General features: G+C 39.3%; 1 protein-coding gene across 1 annotated transcript in view; it reads right to left on the bottom strand.

Moving 5' to 3' along the window:
- Nucleotides 1-22,794, bottom strand: part of DAZL (deleted in azoospermia like) — a 100,860-nt gene that overhangs the window by 11,820 nt on the left and 66,246 nt on the right. The window contains exons 3-4 of the mRNA XM_064505457.1: nucleotides 1,386-1,523; nucleotides 1,031-1,122 (exon numbers count right to left, since the gene is read on the bottom strand). Of these exons, the coding sequence (XP_064361527.1) occupies nucleotides 1,031-1,122; nucleotides 1,386-1,523 (230 nt within the window). The remainder of the gene's footprint in view (nucleotides 1-1,030; nucleotides 1,123-1,385; nucleotides 1,524-22,794) is intronic.

Raw genomic sequence — 22,794 nt, 5'->3', positions numbered from 1 at the left:
GGCATATGGGAACAGCTGAGGACATGATGATTGAAGAGGTTTGGTTTTTTTTCCACTATTCCTCAATTATCTAGCCTGTAAAATGAAGATAAAACTCTATTTCAGAGCATTACAGGATCAGTAGCTTGAATGAATGGAGTATGCCAATTCATCAATAATCAAAGCATACACTGGCTAACTGCACATCAGCATTTGCCACGAAGACTAGCAAGGGTTATGAAGAAATAAGACCGACCTCTGGTTCATGCATTACTGCATATGCCTAAGAAAAAAAAAAAACAACTTTAACATCTGTTCATAGGATCACAGAAAAATCTGAGCTGGAAGGAACCTCCAGAGGTCAAACCTCCTTCTCAAAGCAGGGCTAACTTCAAAGCTGGAAAAGCCTGCCCAGAGGTTGCAGACAGAACTCAACTGAATAATGCCTTAAGGAACCTCATCTAAGTGAGAACCACTGTCAGCTCAGATTTTTTTCTATATATCCAATGGGAATTTCACTTGCTGCAACTTGTAACTGCTGTCTCTGGTTTCACTCTTCATATGAAAGTTTGGCTGTCTTCTCAACAACCCAGCTGTGGGTGTCAGGAGAGCACTATCAGATTGCCCTGAATAAACCCTTCACCTCTCCTCTTAATCATCCTAGCATTACTAAACTGAACTCTCTCCAGATGGTTATGCAACTATCCTGGCTATTAAAAAGTCAGCATTTCATCCTGTGGAAGATCTGTCCGCACAAGCATCACAAGCTTCAGGCTTTGTTTCCACCAGTTAAATCACAATAACCCTATTTCCCCTGAATAGATATACTAAAAATCACACCATTCTTCATTAAGAAGATTATACAGATTTAGGGTCAGTCTAGACTTAGAAGTTTCACAGCTCTTACTCATTACTACAGAAAACTACAGCTACTGCTAAGAAGGCTTAAGCATTTCAACTGTCTTGCTGAATAGCTGCTCGTCACATCGCCTGTGACAGAATTATGTCCACACGAGCAGCAACTTAAAGCAAATATTCATGTTCTACTCACCCTTTGGAAACACCGGTTCTATCGGTGATTATTTTCACCTCTTTCACAGTACCATACCGTGCAAAGAAACTTCGAATTTCTGTTTCATTCATCTAAAAGAAACAAAGTCTTAAATACCCTCACAAACATTCAACTATTGAGTTTATTTAAAGCAGCAAGAACCATTTTTTTTAAACCCACCTCCTATTGCAGTAAGAACCAAAGCTGCTCACCTGTTCCAAAATTCTCATGAAACCAAAATACCATAACACTAGTAATGACAAAAAACTCAATTCCATTCCAAAAATTAAATTCCCATTTTCTTCCCACTGAAATGCACTATACATATCTTAAAGAATTAAGTGTATATAAATACCCTTATATCAATTCCACCAACAAAGACTGTATTTGGCATGATTTTTCCTTCTGGTAAAACATATCCTTGACTGGTTGCTGACAAATGGGTATTATCCTCCCGAGAGATGCTTGCACACTGGGCCTCTGCGTCTGCAGACTGAAAAATTTAAACAGAAATATTTCAGTCAAATTGTAGTATATTTTAAGATACCAGAAAATCTGCATCTTTATATTTTTATATATATATAGACACACAGACAAAATGAATGAGGCAACAGATATCAACATGCACTGCATATACAAAAGAACAAAAGAATATTAAGATTACTGAGTAACTAAAGTTACATAACTGACATATCCAAACTTCACATATCCTTTTTGCTCCTGAAGCTTTGTCACAGTCCTTAAGTTACAGATTCATTCAGTGCAGGACACAGATGATACTCCCAAAGGAAACAGTAATTTTGTTCAGAACAAACCACACAAAATCCTATTTGTCACAAGACTTATACTCTATACTCTGCATACAGTTTAGTGTGTTTTACAGACATATTTGCAAGAACTAAAACATGACAGGAGTATGAAGGGCACCCTGAACTCTAGTCCCTACCCTCCTCTACTCTCCTGCATGAATACTTCTAGCTATTGGCCACAATTTGCCTGGCTGTTAAGGACACAGAACAATTAATCTGACCACTTCAGTGGTACTCATTCCTGTATTAATGCATTTTAAAAGCATTAATAAACGTCTCCTTACAACTCAAGTAGTAAGTCATTATCTCTATTTTAAATACTCAGAACTTCAACTGTTTAGTCAAAGTCATCCAGTACTTTTAACCCTAATAATTCACAGTGGCTAGCACCCAATTTTTCTAGTGTAAAGATTTATGTGTCTAATTTGCAGCTCCTATTTAAACTGCAGCTGTCAGTGATCAGTACTCATTCAAACTGCACATCCACTAAAGGAATGAGAAAATAAACAGCACCAAAAAGTACATGTGACAGATGACTTGCCCAAAAGTTACACAAAGAGAGAACTAGAATTCAGCCCTCCAAGTACGCCATCAGTGTGACTGAACCAAATTAACAATATACGTTCTCTAAAGAGATGAAGGCTTACCCCATCTCTTTTCTGGCTCCTCCTTTTAATATCTAACCCTTGTCAAATTAAGATGGCTCAATCCAGTTTGGTAGAAAGATTAACACAAAGTGAGCAGTTTTTGACTAGACTAGTATTCTGCTATTTTAGACAGCTGAATCAGTTTACTCTTATCAGGCAAGCACCAGATCTACTTCAGCATCTGTGAGTGCAGGAGAGGAGGTAAAAGAAGCAGCTGAGCATCTTCTGCTTTAGAGAGCAGTAAGCCATCAACCCAGTTCAAATCCATCTCAAAATTGTACATTGAGACAGCATTCAGTTCCCTCAGACCACAGATACCCTTCTTGCTTACACTCCATTTACCTCAAACTGTACTTCCTACCACAAACTGTAAACACTGCAAGTCATTTAATTCCCTTTATTTTCTTAGAACTCATTACAATAAAGTTGGGGACTACAACTTCCACTGTTACACAGCAGTAAAGCTGGAATAGAGCAGTGAGGTTAGAAACAGGAAAATGGCAATTCTGATCCTTCCCTCCTATTGTACCAGGACAGCTCTTCATACCACTGCACAAGGAACTGGATCCCATGTCTTATAAGAGAAAAATTTTGTTGGAATACTTTTCAGACACATCCTTTTCTGATCCAAGTTCATTTTGCAGTTATGTAAACACTTGTGCTAGCATAACGATGCAATACAAGGGCAAGAATGAAGCAAAAGCAGAACATAAGACTGTCTTTGGCAGCAACCCCAGCTAAAGAGCATCGGAACTGAAGGCTGAGACTGCAACTCCACAGCAACCTTAAGCTGACCTAACCACTGGCTTCTACAGTTCTACTTCTTTCTTTGCACCACATCCAGTGCTGTTTCAGGTCTATTCTGAGTCTGCTGCAGTGAACTGGGTTGAAAGAGAAGCATTTGCTTTGCTCTGCAAGTTCGCTGGCAGCCTTGAACAGGAAACAGCTCACAGCGAAGGCACCTACAAGTGCCAGAATCCGCACAGGAAAAGGGGGTAGAAATACAGATACATCTGGCAGGCAGATAATGGATGGCTTCAGCTGCCATGAAGTGCTACTTTAGTTTCCTCACACTAATGATGCAGAACACCAAACTTTTAACAAAAATAACTATACTTTTAGATATTTACCACACACAGGGCTTAAAGCATGAAAAGGTTACTTTGACATTCTGACAAATTATTCAACCTCAAAAATTAGCTTTGTTAATATACGCATTTCTCATAACTTTGAAAAAAGGAGCCATTGTTAAAAAAACACAACTGAAAAGAGTCTTATAGCACAAACACAGGAAAAAAAACCTCTCCCTTTCAAAGTTACTCTTCAAGTCTCCAGCATGACAATGCAAAACTTTTGCCAAGTCAAACAAAGCACTGCCCCATCTAAAAATACAAAGTTATTTTACCAGCATAATGTAAGCCTCATTGTTATCTTACTTCATAATGTAGCCTTACACACAAGATTATACCTCTATATACACCATGGCCAAGGAACTCTCACTCCTGGCTGAAACTCTTAAGTCTAAGCCATTCCTGGCTTTCAGAGTTTGAAAAATCCTTGAAATGAACTAGCCACCCTGAAGTAACAGCATCAGCTGAAGTCAGCTAACCATTCAGAAATACAGATGACTTGTCTATCTAGCACATGAAGTTTCTTTGAGATCTGATTTCTAGATGTCAAAAGAGTCAAGGCTCAAAGTTTTTCAGCCTGCTGAAGCTAACATCAGACTTTTCCTGCCTTTGACCACAAGGGAAGTTTAATCAGTTTGCTCTCTGCATTGTTCCATAAAGTTTGACTTGTTGCCAGGAAACTGGATTAACCTCTTGATTAGAGTAGTCATGCAGCTAGTTAGACATTGCAGGGTGGGGGGGACATCTAGCTACTGAAGTGGGTTAGAAACATCACTATTATATGTTTGGTGGAGTAAAGCCTTCACTGCTCTGTCCCCACACAAGCAGAAGTTCCTGATTTCTCAGGCTCCCCTCTTTCCCTGACCTCACACATTTTGTTTAGAATAAATAGGAACTATTAAACATGTATTTAAACTCCCGAGCTCTGACCTTGCTGTGCTGACTTTCTATAATCAGTTACCATGACAGCATACATGGCTCCTTGTACAGGGAGAACAATGTAGTCTATACATCAGGCAGCAGGTGGAGCTATCAGTCAAGTACTATAATACTTCTCGAAAACTAATGCTAGTGCTTCCTAAAGCTTAACTTTTAAGGACATCACCAATACTTTGTTATTGTTGAAGTGCGTGGGACAGTAATAAATTCTATTTTCAAATACAAGCCGGGGGGGGGGGGGGGAACCAACAAATCTCTTGAGACTAACACTACAAAAATAGAGATTTTTGGCTAACTACTGACTAGTGAAAGCTTTGCTAGGCTGCTATTCAGTTGAGCAATTACTTGAAAGTCCAGAATAAGGCTGTCTTGTGATAGACAACTAAATGTACATTTATCTAGTTTCTGCAACTGCACAGCATCTCAAATTTGTTAGCAGTCCTCTACTGACCAAAGTGAAAACAGTCAAGACAACAGTTAAATGAATATATATTTAAACAAATATATTCTTTTTTAGTCATCAATAAGCCATCAATATGAAAACGGTCAAGTCAAATGATTTATTCTACGTTGTTCTTTCCCTACACAGCCATAGAGACAGAGCCACAGATTTAACACAGATGTCACAGGTTCACAGCCTGATTGCAACAAGTGCTTTTAGAACCGCTACTCCAGGTTTGCTCCCACTATAGAGACTGAGCTCTGCACAAGCGCCGGTGACGCAACAGCGTTTACAGAAGAGACAGTCCAGCAGGAGTTTTCCTTTTATCACTGCCCTGCTCGGCAGGTATTTACTGCCAACGAAGAACTCGCCACCTTCCACTAAGCCCTGAAATTACGGGGTGACCAGGCGACGGCGGGCTATTCCCCAAAGCCGGCAACGAGTTACACAAACATTGCACTAAGAAGCAACATCAACTTTGCATGCTGAAAGCGAGCTCAGGCAGCAGCGCCCACTCCACAACCAACACACGACGACAAGCTGCTTTCTAGACGGGGGAAAAAAACCCCGAGAGCTCAACGCCACAGCGCGGCGGCGCCGCCTCAGCCGCCGCCCGGCTCGCGCCGCCGCCAACGGTCGCGCCGCCGCCTTTCAACCGCTGGCGGCCCCCGGCGCGGCGGGCTTCGCACCTCGCCCGCGCTGCTCCGCGCCGCAGCCCGACAACCGGCGAGGAGCCGGGGAGGAGGGTTCAGGCTGCTGAAGGGATTTTAGGGGCGGGGGAAAGGGAAGAAAGGCCGCCCCGCTCGAGGCAAACTGACGAAGTCGGAAAGCTCCCGAAGCCCGCGGGGAGGGGTCCCGCCGGGCCCCGAGAGGAGCGGGGCGGTGGGGGAAGGTGTGCCAGGGAGGCACAGAAGGAGCGGGCCGGCGCCCTGCGCAGCCGACCGCGGTGCCCGCCCAGCCTCGGCGCGCCGGGGCACGCAGGAGCCGCCCGGGCCGTGCGCAGAGCGGACGGGCCCCCGCGGCGCCGCGTGCCTGCGCCGCCACAAAATGGCGGCCTGTGGTGCGAGTCGAAGGCGCTGCCCGCCGCGAAGTCCTCGTCGCACCCTGCCGCCGTGACACCTCGCCCCCACCAACCACAGCTCTTACGCTCGCGGTGTTTGCTCCCTTGTTTTAGCTTCCAAACCCGCCATCTTAAAGACTTTAAAACTCTCAGAAGATCAGAAGTGCCAAGGACCCTCACGGACCCAGCGCTGGCAGCGGAGCGCCCCTCGCTGCGTTACAAGGCGACACCCCCGCGGCTGCGGGGCTCCCTGCCCTTCACCCTAACAGCAAGGGCTGGCGCTCAACCCTCATCTCCGTCCCCACAGCAGGGCCCCAAACGGGCCTCTACAGCTCCCCAGCAACCCCCCGGCACTCAAGCTCACCCCGTTCACTGCGCTCCCCACCTGACCTGCTATGGCTCCCCTTCCTCCACCGCGCACTCACCATCATTCACCAAAGCTGAGGCAGCGTCTGCACACTAAAAACCAAACGAGATCTTTTCTTTTTTTAAAAAAGAAAAGAAAACACGAAATTTTCTCAGAAAGCAAACAGCGGTCAGTCCCCTTTTCTTTTTTCCTCTTTTTTTTCTTCTTTCTTTTTCCTTAAGGTGGGGAGAGAAAAAGGCAGCCCCTTTCAGCCACCGCCCTTCTCCTTAAATAGCCCCCGGGGAAGGGGCGGGGAACGCCCCGCCCCGCGCCCGCACCTTCGCCCGCCGCCGCCGGCGCGCTACAGGCGGCCCGGTCCCGGCGGCCCCAGTGCTGGTCGTGGGGTTGGGTTTTTTTTCCCCTTCTCCCTTTAATGGGTCAGTATTAGCATCGTTTTTGTTTCAGGAGAGTTTCTGTAGACAAAGGGCGAAGCGTACCGAAGCGTAGCTCTTGTCTTTGTTAAGAGATTGGGCGGAATATACTGTTTGCCGCCCGTTGTGGGGCAGGGTGGTGGTGCTGAGCCTGCGTGGTCGTGGCACGCTTTTGTTAGTTGAAGAACTTCGCTTGGTTTGTTTGAGAGCGGTGTATTGTTGAAAAGGCTTCGACTTGAGTTGCTCGTTTTGAGACAAAAGCTGAAGCTCTTAAGCTATTTTCATGGTCCAGTGTAACATGGCAAGCACGCATATGCAAAGCAATCTGTTTCTATTATCTCTTCATGCGCTGAAAACCAGGGCTGGAGCCACTGGCTTTTCACTGGTCTGTTAAAGCCCTTCTAGAAGAAAAGATCTCTAAAGACCTTCTGTTTCTACAATATTAAAGTGCTTCGACTGGTTTTGGAAGTGGTTTGTAAGTACTTGCTTGTACCTATCACTGGTTTCATCTGTTTAGAACAGGTGCAGATTTTAGAAGGTTTAACAGGGAAACTTCTGGAAGTCTCATCAAAACACACCCAGCCTCCGACTGGACCAAGTGAGGTTTTTCAAAGGGCAGAGTCATAGGAATGACATTTATTGAAGAGGAAAAAAAAGGCAAAGCTGAACTGGTCAACCGAAGTGTGCGTAACAAGCAGGCTCTTTTTTTTATATATTAAAAGAGAAATAATCTTCCTTAATGTTTTCATTTTTTTATGCCAGAGTTGTTTTTTAAACAGTGTACCACATGTTCAGTTTTTCAGATACTGCTGCTAATAATCATTCTCAAAACTGGGCTACTTCATTAGATACATTTGGACCAAGAGTTGTTTTAGGTAATAGTAATAATAAAATCCTGATCACAAAAGATGTGTGTATGTTAATTATAGGAGGAATTTTAAAGCCAATGGGATTACTGTTTTTCTGAAGCGTGTATGGCTTTTATGAAGGCTTTCATGCAACTAATGATCATTTACTTAGTTACAAGAGATGCTCCACAATAGTATATAAAATCTGTTCCATTTTTATTTGAAGTGAGATGAAATGCATCCCAACAATGAAGGGAAAATGCTATGTAGCATCCATTTTCAAAGAAAAGGATTAATATTTTAAATTAAGAGTGGCAATAGGTTAATAGTATTATTTCTTAAGTATGAAAGGAGTAATTCTCATGTTAATAGCTCCTGAAACTACAACTACTCCTAATAGTCTAAAACAGAACAGAAACCAGATGGTGGTGTTTTGTTTTTCTTGGGGATTTTTGTTGTTTTGTTTTCTTTAACCTTCTTTATTCCTCTTTCATAGCCTTAGCTAAAAGTACTCTGAAAGAGCAGTTACCTCCTGTTTGCTACTAAGTGGAAGAAAACAATTCTGAAGATGATGCCACAAATACTTGAAAAGAGAAAGAATTTTTTATCTTTTATCACAGAAATGGTATTGTTGCATACTCTGTATGCATGCATACATATTGTATGCATACATACATATTCTTGCAGCATAACTGGTATGATTCCAATGCAAAAGCAAAGTGGTGCAGTCACCGCAAAAAAAGAGGCATCATGGAGGCATTATAGATACCAGTTTTGTGAGGATATCCTTCTTGGCTTCTGAGGAGGGGTTGGATCAGACTGTTTTTCCTTAACTCTTTTAATGTTGTAGAATTGAACCATGTCAGTTGCTTGAAACAGAGAAGCGATCAATAATTATTTTCTGTTGCCTATACAGAAACCTGAATATTGGAGGATGGGTGGAGGGAAATGATTGTTTTGGTTTATTTATGCTGGTACTAGAAGGGTTATTGCTCAGTAACTTTATTTGAAGAATAAATGGATTTTATAGATTGCTATACCATATAGTACTTTTCTGACTAATACACATTAAATAAAGAAAAATGTGAGTATCTCTTAGCCAAATTGTGTTCCCCCGGAACCTTCTGATTTTAAGTGATCTAGGAGCTATGAGCAGATGTTGCAATTTGTCGTCTCACTGTTACTATCACGATGAAACTGGATTTGACTTTTTGTCTTTAAGTCTGTTTTTTTTCTTAGAGTTACTGGTAAGTCAAAATAATTCAGTGAGTGCCTCTGCTTCAGAAGCTGATAGGCTCCAGTGGGTGAGCATTCTACAAACCAATCTTATGAAAAATTACATATCTGATTACAAATAGTTGTCAGTGGTTGCAGCTTATAATTTAATAGACTAAAGATCTTTAAAATCAGGTTAGATTTTTTCTTCCTGAGTATAAAACCAAAATTTAAATAACAAGAGTGTCAAGCAGCATTTGAATTTCACTAGTATTTCTTGAAACTCTACTGCTTTTTGAATTTTGAGACCTTTTCTTGAGGCTTATATTCTGTCTTTCAGTAAACCTAAAACAGCTAACCGTCCTTAGGAAATAAAAATGCGAACATGAAAATAAGGACATAAAAGGTATATTCAGGCTTTCAGCATGGGAACAGTAGAAGACAGTTCTGATTTCTAGACAGCTAGATGAGGTAGCTTAAGAAAAAGACGTGGACTTACCTACCAAATAGGTTTTGAATGCCTGTTTTCTGAGTTTCTTAATGTTTTAGTGAAGAGAGAGTTGCATTTAACCGTAATCAGCTTTAAAAGATTGTGCTGTATCTAGTTAAATTTTGGATAACCTTTACTTCACTGCTGTTTGCATTGGGGTAGCTATTTAAGTGGATATACCATAACATTGTGAGAAACATGAGGTGTTTTTTTTTTTTTTAAGAGAAGCTGTGCTAACTCTCATTGAAATTGCTAGTCGAATTTCCATTGACTTCAGTGGAGCTGAATTGAATCTATCTTCTTACCAACATAGTTAAATCATTTGAAAGCTACTGGATCATATGCTAATTATGATTTTTCTAAGCCCATGAGAAGTGATGGAATACAAATAACTATTATTGAAGAAAGACACATTAAATTTCTGCTTCTATAAAATTCCAGTAAAACTACCCATATTCCTTGACTGAGATGAAAACCAGAATATTATTTTAAACATTAATGAATTGACTTAATTTTTAATAGTGGAACTTCTTCTGGGGTGTGTAGTTCTGGAAATTGCATTATTTTGGGGACATTTTAATTAACCTGGTAGTAAATTTAACGTACCCACAATAATTCAATGAAAATGTGCTAGCGTAAGCCATATACACTTGAGTTATCCGTAATCTAAATCATGGAAATGCTGAAATTATCGCACGTTTGTTTTGTAGTCAAGGTTATATTTAACACTATGAGATCTTTGTGATTAGCTGTTAGGCATATAAATTCTGACTAGTTAATTAAATTTTAACAGAACTTTACTAGTGTAGGAAAGCTCTCTGATACATTCTCTGGCTTGTACTATGGCATGACTACGGAAAATGTTACTATACATCTTACAGATATGTAATATTCTTTATCCAAAAACTTTGTAAGTATGAATTATACAAGTACATAGGAGAAACGGCCATACATGGTTCAGCCCAAACGTCCCCCTACTTCAGTATCTTTGTGTTCATAATACCTCCCAGTAGGAGGAAAAGAATGTAAAAAAAGGACAAGTGAGGCATGATACTTCCTGCTTGTATTATGTCCAAGTGTTTGACCACCTCAAAGGCATCCCTTGAGACCCCTGCGTTATTGCTTTTGATAATACCTGGCAACTTTTCCCATAGATTTCTTTAATCGCTTTTTGAACTCGCGTATACTTTGGCCTGCACCAAGAGTTTGGCATTGAGTTCCACAAGGTAAATAGAAGTTGTTTGAAAAAGTGCTTGTTTGTTTTAAGCTTGTTTTGTGATAATTTAATTAGTGCTGCCTCAGTCTTGTGTTAACAGCAAAGGTTTATTCTTTTCTCACTTTTTTGATGCCATTCATGATTTTACAGACTTTTGTCATAGCAACTTTCCAGTTGTCCTGTTTTCATACTGGAGAGTCCTACTGTGCTCCCTCTTCCCTTTCCTATTCCGTGTGTCCTGGTCACACGGTAGTTTTCAGAATGGGTCACAATTGCCGGCCTTTGGCTTGCTCAAGCTCTCCCAGGGCAGCAGCTCCTACTATTGTTTAAAGTTATTTGCCTTACCATGCCTCTAACTTGTGCTAGAACTAGACCTCTGCTACAGCATGCAATGATCAGCACAGAGCTTCCTAGCCATTTAAGAACCCATGTTTTGTGCTGCGCTCTGAAACAGAAATCAGAATCCTGTTGAGTGTGACAGAGCCCCTGAGTCAGCTGGAGCTTGGAAGTTGGTATCTCTTGATCTTTTTCTTAGTGAGCTCTCCAAAGGTCAAAAAAGCTTTAAATTCAAAAATCAGCTTTATTTGAACAGGTAACTAAATAGGACAAACTTTTTAAAGAAAGAAAATGGAATGACAAGGTAAGACAGAATAGAAATAAAAATGATTTATAAATAAATCGCCTCTTGCCATCATATCCTTGCATAGCAAGTACTTGCTCCCATTCTCAGTTAACTTTGCTATGACCTGAGAAGCCACTGAGCTGACTGAAGCTGAGCAGTTAAACAAGGAGTGCTCTGAATTGTAGCAAATTGTACGTATCTCCCTTGGGTTTTTTTGTTTTTTTTTAGTTTGTTTTTTGCATGACAAGCAGAGTCTGAGTATCTGTCTGCTGTTCTCATTAGTTTTTCCGATGTGTTGCAAGCTCTTCTTCCTCAGCTCCCTCTTGTCTAACCTTGCAAGCTCTGAAAATTTTTTTTCTCTGAGCATGCTAAGGAGCATGAGTTGCTTGCAGTGATGAGCTGTGTCCTTTCCCTGTGGGAATTTTCACCTTAGGCGGTAACTCTGTTTTCAAAATAACAGAATTTAAGAATCTAGAGCAGACAAATAAAACAAATACTGTCCATCACACAAAGGTTTCACTGTAGGTATAATAACATTGCTAATGTCATCTTGTCACTTCCTTGCAGAGCATCACCCCATCTGTTGCAGGAGAAACATGGGAAGCTTAAAAAATGGAGGAGGAGAAAAAACAGCATCCTTTCATGGTTTTCTAAATATTCTGGAGTGGGATGCCTGCTTTTTTGGAAACATATATCCATGGCTGAGAAAACCTGCTCAACTGTCAGCCTTGGCCCTGATTTAATACATCTTTTGCCCAGCTGTCAGCTCCTGAAATATTTCAGTGTGCTTCTAAGCCTATTGGGTGTTCATGTAGCATAGTACGTACTGTGGCTAGGTTTTGGAGTAGCACTAAAAATCCCCTTGCAGCTCAGAAATATTGAGGACTAAAATATTTTGTCTCTTCTATGCCTCTGAGTGCAAAGATAACTTCTACAGAGTTTAGTTTATATATATTTAATAAAATAAAAACAATAACTTGGTTTTATTGTAATTAAATCATTTTCATTTTTGTAACCATTAATTATCAACTGACAAGAACAGAATGGAGAGAGAAGTGATTACACTTTTAAACCTTCCTGTATGCAAAATCCTAATGTGAAATGCTGTTTACTGTGTATATTGTAAATGCTCTGAGTTTTGTGAGGTTAGTTCAGACCACAGATGAAAAAAATCACATAAGCATTTGCCGTAAGATATCCAGACTCTCATACACTGGTATATAGAGTTGTAAAACCCTAAAAAAGAAACCTTAGGACATCTGCAGGCTTCTACACCTTTTAAAACCTGGACAAAACTTTCTGATTTTGGGTTGCTTTCATCTATGACTTGAAGTCCCCAGGCCTCTTTGTCTTTTGATCCCTTGGATCTTCTCATGTTGATTTCTACGTGAAGGTTTTGGCTCTCCAGCTGCACTGAATTCTGCCTATCGGGATTTGTTTTCTCTTAAATTCAGACTGCATTCTACCTTCCCTCAGGGTTCCCATGTGTTCAGACTATGAAGATGAAGAACAGGAATGGATATTTGCCAGTGATGCCCCTACAAAGAAATTGGTGTGAACACCTAGTACTGCGTTCCTCACATCAATGCTACTGCCCCATTTGCAGATGGCAATTGAGAACCCACACACTATTTCTGTGAGCAAAATGACTGATCCGTAGTTCAGCGTGGTGTTATGAAGCCTTTTACTCTCTCCCTGCTGCTTCATCAGCTTGCTCCAAGACTCTTCCTCCCACCTGGAGCAGGGATAAAGCTCTTCTCTTACTGAAGAGGCCCCAGCTATCGTCTACCTGAGTCAAGCAAAACCTTCTGCTAGTCACTAGAGAGCAGTATTTGGTATCATTTGGAGCTGCTTGAGTATGTTTATGGATGCCATTCCCTTCTTCCTGACTGAAGGGAGAGGAATGAAGATAATAGATATTTATCACTTAATGATCTTGGCATCAGAATAAAATCTCGTTCAAAATAAACTGCATATCTGAATTGTGTTCTCCTTTCTTAGCCAAAGAATTAACCGTCAACAGTAGGATACAGTATTTGAGTTCTCATTGGTTATCTGAGAGTTAATAGCAGATTGAGAGAGCTCTTTCACAGCTATTAGAATAGTAACTATAGCCCTTTTACAGAGTAGGTGGGAATTATTTGCATGTGACTATCTACAATTAAAAGATTTGCTGGTAAAGCTACCCTTGTGCTGTTATATCAACAATGTCCCATACTATATACACAATTCATGTTGGCGGAAAGGCTCATTTGCTCAAAGAGGCTGCATTCCACTAAAAGAGAAAAAATATATGTTAGCCAAATAATTCATTTAGTATTACTGCATGTATAGTAGAAATTCTAGTTGACATAGATATAATGCTAAAAAAAAAAAGAGATTGCATTCTGGCAGCTTATCTATAACAAATATTCTTGTTAACTTTATATCTAAGCCTGCTTTCTAAAGGAGCTAGAATGCTTTATGGAAAGACAGGAACTTCTTAAATGTGTTAGTTTCCTTTCTTAACTCCTTCAAGTAGTTTTCTGTTGTTACGCCGCCTTTTATATTATCTGTTGCAGTGTTGTCACAAAGTCAGAAGTCATTAACTGCCTAGGAAGTGTACTTCCCCATCCCCCATGCTTGATTTTACAGGTACAACTTTTCAAATCCTTCACAATTTTTTATCTACCAGGTGAAAATTGTATATTCAGATCATGTGTAAGAAATATGTAGGGTACTGACTACATAAGGGATTACCATTGTGATGCATATAAGGTTATAAAAAATGTACTTAAAATTCCTTTTGTTTTTTGATAGGCACAATATCATTTGGTGATCAGCCATCTGAATAGACAGCCAATATTCAGATTTTCCAAGCACTCAAAAGTGAGCCAAAGGAAACAACACAAATGGCAAGTACTAACAATGGGGTGTGTAGCAGTCTTACAATGGTATTGTCATTCTAAATATATGTTACACTAAAATTATTAGGTGGTGGTACTACTGTGTTATCAATGATACTGGTCTCGTGGCCTGCTCTCTCTGAAGCCCATCCTTAGCTTTGCTGTGACCCTGCTTCCACCTCTGTCACAAGTGCCCATCTGTTGCCTGGAAAACTTATACACAGGCCTTTTCTTCTTTTGCTTTTGTTCTCCCTTCCACTTCAACCCCAAACTGCTGAGGTATCTCGCTCCATCCTTTGTGTCAGAACAAAACCAAGGTGGCATGTGTGTATGACAAATGGGCGAGTCATTCTGGAATACAAGCTCCTTTATTGCACAGGACAGAGGAGAAGAGAGAGGTTCCAGGCCCATGCCCCATCTTCTGGTGTAATCTTTATGATGCCGTTATTGTGGACTATGAAACAGTCCTGACCCTCAAATAAAATCAGACTGTTTGTGAAGTGAGGCAATAGTGAGAGGAGAGAGACAACTACAGCACCTCGAAACCTAAGAGAGCCCTTGTCCAGAACCTTTAGTGTGGTGTGACTCTTGGCTATGATGTATTTCTTCTTTTTTTAAGATGACAATTGCAAAAGATTGAAATATCCCTCATTTTTAATTGATATTTTTGCTCAAATGTAATTTGGGATATTGATCTTACAAAGAGATCCTTATAGAGACACCTTCAGGCCAGGACAAAACTTTTGTGATTTAGAGCCTATATTATACAATTGTGCTCCAATTTTTGAATCCTGTTTGGTCACAGATAGTCAGGATAGTCTACAAGTGACTCTTGATTAATTCCATGTATGCACTCATTCCAGAACAAAACAGCCTGTTTTAACTAAAGCAGATCTGGGCCCTTCTGTAATAAGAATGGCCCCATATGGAACTAATCAGGAACAGTTCCATTTGTATAAAAGCTTTAATTAAAATGAGTTTCATTAGCAGTATCTTTTCTGGAATGTATATTGGGATCTAGCTGTATATAACAGTATACTAAACATCTTTCAAATTAGGGACTAAATCTTTGTTTTAGAGCTTTTGCCAGAACTCTTATTAATGAGATTTTTTTTATGCTTCAAAAATCTTATTATATATTGGTGAGAAAACAAAATCAGAACAAGAATCTTCTCCAGTTTAAGTCTGTATATTATACTTTCTGTTTTTATATTAGATACAAATGTCACTTTTCCTTTGTTAAATTTAGATTTTTGATTTTGCTCAAAAAGTAAATAGCTTAAGCCTCTTACATGCTTTAATTACCTTATTACTCTAAGTAATATTGAATATACTGGAGTAAACTTTCACACTGTCAACTTCTATTGCCAGAGTGATTGACAACTTCTTTATTGAGGTAAACGTATACATTTATAATATGTTTGGTGTCCTTCCTGAGATGTGGGATTTAGGACAAAAAGATAACATCATCATAATCTAAAGTTTTGGTTTATATAGCTAATTAAAGACTCTACAGCTTGAAATACAGTACGATCTGTACATTTTGAAACAATGGTATAGTTAATCACACTATTTGTTGTGTCTGTGAACATTACTTCTTCTAGTAAAATTATGTAAACTATAAAATAAAGAAGGTTGTCTAAGAGTAAATATATATTTTGGTTTTTTTGAGTATCCACTAGCAGTAGTTTGGCTAGACCTTTGAGAATTTCCATGAGTCTTATTCTTCTGTTTTATCTTTTCTTGAATGTTAACTGTTTTTTTATAGTTCAGCTAATTTTCAGTGTTCATCTCGTGTTGATAGACATTTCTCTATATTCAATTAAAATTATCATTTTGTGTGTGCAAATCATTTTCTCATTAAAAAATAACTTAATGCTCTCTAAAAAACCACCAGTCAGCTCTGATTTATGAAGAAGTCTTGTACACAGTAAGATTGGGTGGAGTATTGGAGAGCAAAGCAGATTCCCTATACTTTTGAGTGCCTCTGTATATAAAACATGCCCACAATTATATTAATTATGTTTCTCTGAAGAAATAATCTCCATTTTATCCTCTGTTTTTAATATTTCTTTTCTGTCCTGAAAAGGACTGATGTCAAGGATATTTGCTTGAAATCAAGCATCTGCTGTCCCTGTTTGGTGTGGGACTATTGGCTTGTTATGAAAAGTTAAATATTTTTGTCAGGGTTAAAAAGCAAGACCGCAACTGTCTTACTCTGAGTACTCTGAGTGCTGCTTCACGATCAGTTTAAGCTGATCTAAGACCATGCTGCTGCCAAAAAGGGCAATTTCATTCTCCTTTTCATGTCTTACTCTGTGTTCTTGCACCTTCGAGTATACAGTTGCAGGACCAGCTTGCTGAAAACTAAACATTTGCTGGGAGCAAGGGAACAGTTAAATTTCAGTAGGACGAGCAGGCTCATCCAACTCATTGCACAACTGTTTGATCACTACTACAGTCCCAGGGAAGATGGGGTGTGTGTCTGGGGTGGAGGCTAGAAAGGCTGTCACTCAGCCTTTGGGCTCAGCATATTCAGTTTAAGATATTTCAGGCTTGTTAATGCCATTAGGAGAAAAGGACAATCAGCAGGTAGACAGCTTAGATTATCAGATCTCTATTATGGCATTTAGTAACTCCCAACCTTTCCAGAATTTGTCCTTCCTCTTTCTTCCTTTGTTTAGTGGAAGTATCATGTATTTGCTCTGAAAGTGCATGTCTTAACTGTGTTGAACAGCATTATCTGAATTAATGTTTACATTTTTTCTTTTGTGTCCGCCTTTGCATAGGCATTCCCTGGCTTGCTATTCAGAGTCATGTCAGGTATCTTCTTGAAATTAAAAGCTTTCTGTAAGAATCTGTGTGTTCACAGCTTCGTTTTGCCTACAATTTTCCATAACTTAGACAGATAGCCCCACAGTTGACACAACAGGCTGAAAAAGAGTCATCTAGAACAAAATGATTGGAGGCGACTGTAGCCACAAATGGCTGAGCTCAGAAATAAGACAGCTTTGGAAAGTCGAGAAGGCTTTTTAATTGGAATGTTAGTACCAGGCTAAGCTAACTCAAGTCCTTAGACCTGCTACCAGTCATTCATTAGAAGTGAAAAGGAGGTACTATGTTTGAGACTCTTGTGTTAATAGTTTTGTAGCATTATAGCTGCATATAAAACGAAGATTGATGTATGAATGTGTATTCTAGAAACAGGTAATGAACGCCTGAGTAATTATTGGTACATACAGTTTAGTCTCAAACTGCAGAATATTCAGATCAGATTTGCTAACATTTGAGGGTATGTGGACTTGGTCTTTGACTGACAGGCAGGGGTTCACCCTATCCAAGGCTGTGAGAATAACACGCATTCCAACCCAAAAGTTGCTGGAAAGCTGCTCTATCCAGGCTGTTGCATCCCATCCTGTGTGGATGTTGGAAGTTTACTTAGGGCTACAAAGGATCTTGTAGACCTGAGATGTCTTAGAAACATTTTTGAGCCATGATCTGTGCAAGAAAATGCTTTATGTTAAAACTTAGGCTGAATTTAAAAAAAAAAGATTTAAAGAAGACTTGGACACAGATGAAATTGTACGCAGTGTCATCACAGTTGTATTCACTGAGCAGATTGGTTTGGGGTTCAAAAGGAACTGCTGATATAAAAAATACATGAGACTTCGCATGAGGTTGCTTGTCAGAAGTGCAGATACTTATTTCAGAATGAAAGTGAAAGATTCTTGAGCTAAGGCATTCTGGGTCTGAATTAATTTGAATCTTTATGAAGTTTGAAAGTGAAAAGAAATGGCTAAGCATGCGTTTCAATAAAATACAAGTATACATTCAATTAATTGTAAGGGAATTTATATTTTTTCTCTGAACAGAGATGAAAAAATCCTTGTACATGACTAATAGAACTTAGCTGACACAGTGCACATTCCTTTGCAATTTGAAAGAAAATTGTGTAGCAAATAGGTTTAGAGAAAAATTGGAAAGAATATACACATTTTAGTAATGGTATTCAGGGAAAGATACTAAATTTGGATCCTGTCAAATTTGGGATTACAAATCCCACCACTTTTTAAAGTTATCAGAATTTGCAGTATTTTGTCTCTATATCATATTCTCAGATGTTTCATCTGTGAACATGCTGAAAAATCCTTAAATCTGTGCAACACAACTGAGGTCTAGAGATAATATGGAGAAAATATAGTAGAATAAAAACTGAGAAGTGTTATACATAGATCTTAGTCTTAGCTTCAGGTATTTACTGTTACGAATTTAGGTTGCTCCAGATTCATATTTCAACAGAGTAGTGAAAAAATGGACTGCTGTAACAGAAAATTAATTCTTTTTGTGTTATTGCTAATGTCACTGGAATCTTCCCTCGATCTCAAATCTTCTGTTTGTATGTTTTAAAACAAATTCTGACATGCTTCAATGAATTAATGAGATGATTTCTCAAGCCAGGTAGGAAAGGGAATTATAAGTAACAGGTCATTTTGGGAGCAAGAATTTGAGAGACTTGCTTGTTATTTCCCCTTTCGTTACACTTCTAGGAACAGTGGAATCTTTTTTGTCAATTTTGGATACTATTATTTGGATACTATCATACGGCTATTTTTATAGCAACTTGCAGCACTCCTTAAGACAAAATCCTGGCCCTTCCTTTGAAGGGTCTTTGGATATTGGATCCAGGTTAGTTTCACTCTACATGTCTGTATGACTACATGACACAATGTACTTTTGTGTAGAAATACTTGAGTTAGCTCTAGTCAAGCTAATTGGGAGAGCAGAAATGATTTGACCAAGTTGATGCAAGCTTTGAATAATTATTGCCTTACCTGGAAGATATGCGTGATGAAATAGGGACTTAGATTTTCAGTTGAAGGAAGACTGTTCAAAGAAGGCTGAAACCTATAGAAAGCTCAGAAGTTCTTTGTGAGGGACAGAAAGGGATAAAGCATAATCTGACAGGATTGACAGTCCTTCAATATTTCCCTCTACCTTGCAAGGCTGCATATAAGCCCACAGAAGTTAAGACTGAAATTCCATGCATCCTGCATACTAGTCATTTATCTGACAGCCCCAGTAAATATTTCCACAGCTCTTCGGACTTTATCTACATTGCAAGCTGTATATATGAGTCAGATTTAGTATTAGAATCAGCCTAGTAAAGAAGCAAGGGAAAACAGTTTTTTGTTGTTGCTGAAGCTAAATTGCCTCTAGTTTCAAGCTAGGCTGCTTACAGTTAGCTTGGTTGTTTATGGCATACTGCAGTATCCGCAGTAGATATCCTCATAGATGCCACATGCATTTAAATGTATTGTAAAAATGGCTTGGCATATTTTTTTATGCCAACTGCTGGGACCCACCTTCAGTTTCTTTTGATTTGTCGATTTTGTTTCTGCATGTGCTAGACCCAGGTGTGTAAGGAGAACACAATCAGCAATACCAGCTGGGGTAGATAGCAGCACAGTCGGATGAGAAGACCACCAGTAGGTACAGCACTCAGCAACTTTGTCAAATTTGCCCCAGAAAACTGGCAGACACTAGTTCATATTATTTAATACCCCTTCTTTTGCATTCAGATATGTTTTCTTCCATTTATCTCCTGATTTTCCATCCTAGGTGTAGCTGCCAGCTTTATTTACAAACTGCATCCTAGGCTCATCACTGTCTGAAGTGAGGGTGTTTTAACCATAACATTAAGTTTTTAGTTCTGTGCAAACTCTTTGATAACATGTGTGAAATGCTATAGAAAGACACAGAATGGGGCAGCAGACAGGACACCATCTCAGGTTTGCAGCTGTTTGACTCATTGGCAAATTCCATCAAGAATAACAAATGATGGATACTGACTTCCTGTCATATGGACAGTTCTGTCACTCTGATCCATACATGTGACTGGGCCTTAGAAACAAACCTTCATATCTTACTAGTGGTCCTGTTTTCTTTATACTTTTTATAATATTGACATCTCAAGCACTCAAAATCATAGTTTAGGTCACAAATAATCATATGGCTTAAAAATTGTAAGCTATAGAAACAAATACGTTTCTGGTTCTTTTTATCTCCTTTCTTGTATTCCAGTACTTTGGACTCGGATTTTCAAGCTTTTTTTTTCTTATAGCAACCACAAAATCGAAGAGTTTTCTGCCAAAAGTAAGTGTTCAAAATAATGTATTAGGCCCCCAAAATAATTCATTTTAAAACTATGACATTTTATAAATATATTTTGGCATAGTTTTCTTGGGTGGATGCTGAGCTTTTACTGTGCACTTACTTTACTTTTTGGTGCCTAAATGCCTTTTAGTCAGAGCAGAAAGCTGTATTTTTTTAAAAATTGAGAAATTTAGTATTCACATGGTTCTGTTAGGCCTTGAAGAATAATAAATGTACCACTTACGATAACCACTGCATCTGTTACTTTCCTTACCACATTATCTCAATTCATCTACTCAACACCTGGCTTATCCACTTTGCAGCAGAGCAATCCCAGAGGGAATCTGAAAATCCCCACTGTCAAACCCCCATGAGATGAATTTAGTTGGCTTCAGAAAATACAAATACGGACAGAAAAGTGAATGATGTCCTGTGCTTTATATATGTCAAAATAAATTTTTTGTTGCAGAAATTTATCTAAATCTAGATATTATACTTAACTATGATGTTGAATGCTGTGGAGGTGCCTAAAATTAAGAGAGAAACAGTTACACTTGAATTTAGTGTTCATGTCTAGAGAGAGAAGGAATAGCTACTAGATTGCTGGTACGAAATATTCTTGACCTAGGCAATATTTTACTTTGACCTTATATATTCTCCATTAAAGCACTGGAAAGATAGCTCTTTCAGTTTAACTGCTAATTATATAACTCAGAGACAGAAAAGACTTACCAGGTCAGGCTGGTCCTAGTTAGAAAAGGGAATAGAAAAGAATAAAACATATGAAGAAATTGTATCTTGGAACATAATTTTAAAAGCAGTAACTCTTGAATGTTTTCAGCCCTAAGTCTATATGAGCTATTCATTGAGCATGCTAACATTTCCGTAATAATTTCTTCAGACACTGACCTTAGATAGCTTGCCACAGTTGTGGTGCAGCATTAAAATGAGCTGAGGATCTTGATTTCAATGTTGAAATAATACTGATGAAAGTCCTGCTAGTCAAGCAATTATTGATGAACTTTTACTTAAAAAATAATTACTTTAGTGGTTGAGTTAACATGGCTACTGTTCTGAATTTCCCTTTCCTTACAAATTTGTGTTTTTTTAATTACAGAAATTCCATTATTTGCGTGGGTGTGCTTAGCTTCTGGATCCCAGTGGGCCTTAGCGTCACATGCACATCTTGTCACATTGACAAGATTCAGGTGCTTGTGTGGAAACAAAACTTAAAATGTCCCAAATGTTTTTGTGAAAATGTAGGATTTGGAATACGTACAGAGTTTGGTGATTGTTTGGCAAGCTGAGCTTCCAAATTCAGGTATCTAAATTCTGCCAAGTTCCTTTACAGGTCTGGCTCTAGGTCAAAGTGGATAACGGATATTCAGGTAAAAGATAAGTTTTACTGAAGATAACTGTACTGCGGCTCAAGTACCTATCTGAGTAATTAGAGTTCCCAGTGGGCTTCTTATGACACACATTGAAATATGTTCTCTTGCAGTGGTCTTGATATTTGAGCCTGCTAGTTCATAGATAGCGCAGGTCAACTTTCACATTTGCATCTTTCATTGTAATACTGTGGAGTGTATTCATTTGCGGACAAGCTATTGGCATCAACAAACGGAACATTAGTAAGGACAAATGGAACATTAGTAAGGAAATGTTACATATTCCATAATACATATTCCAAGATATTTTCCGTAGGTAGGCAACCAATAGAAAGTTAACATGTTACCTAATGTATTCTTTATTTCTGTTAAGCAAAAGGAACGTGAATTTGTCCAGAAAAAACTTGAAGTGAAAAGCCGTGGCATTTTCTGAGTCTTCTTTCCTGTACATTGCCATAGATTGGAAGTAATTTGAAGGTCAACTGTGGTAAAACAGTGGTGACTAATGCATTGGTACCATGGTAGTTTTATGATGTGATACTGGTATTAGAGAGATGCTGTGATCTGCATGGCACAGCCTGCCTTGCCCAATGCCATTGTGACCAGCTTTGCCTCAGTCTTTGCCATCTTCCTCCCCTGTCTGCCTCCCCAAGACTAGGACAGACAGCTATTGGCCTCTTTGCTCCACCAGTGAGAAGGTGAAGAGGCAGAAGCTGGTCTGTGCTGTCCCTCACTTCTCAACTGATGGAGCTTTCCTTTCCCTGACTAGCCAAAACATCTCTGTGGGACAAAGAAAGTTGGGAGAGTTGTGGTACAAGGAGGAAAGTAGGTAAACTAAGCTGTGCTTTTGAAAGAAGTCTTATATGTCAAGGAAGAGATAAGTGGGATCCCAAAACCAGTGTGCTGCAGCCTCCACTATGGGATGAAACCCTCCTAGGCAGGCCCTGACTCCTGGCAAGATCCCACTTGTGAGAAAGCAATGAGACAGAGAAAGGGAGACCCTTATCCCTAGCCTTTATCCCTGTTAAAAGGTTTGGGTATCATGATACTCGGCAATATAATTTTATTTTTTGGCATCAGTATTGTGAAGGATTCCAACAGTATTGCCTCCAGTAGCAGTGCAGAATGTTTAAAAGTAATTGT

Source organism: Dromaius novaehollandiae, chromosome 2, assembly GCF_036370855.1.
Source record: "Dromaius novaehollandiae isolate bDroNov1 chromosome 2, bDroNov1.hap1, whole genome shotgun sequence".
Classification (NCBI taxonomy): Eukaryota; Metazoa; Chordata; class Aves; order Casuariiformes; family Dromaiidae; genus Dromaius; species Dromaius novaehollandiae.
This window is presented reverse-complemented; position numbering and strand designations above follow the sequence as displayed.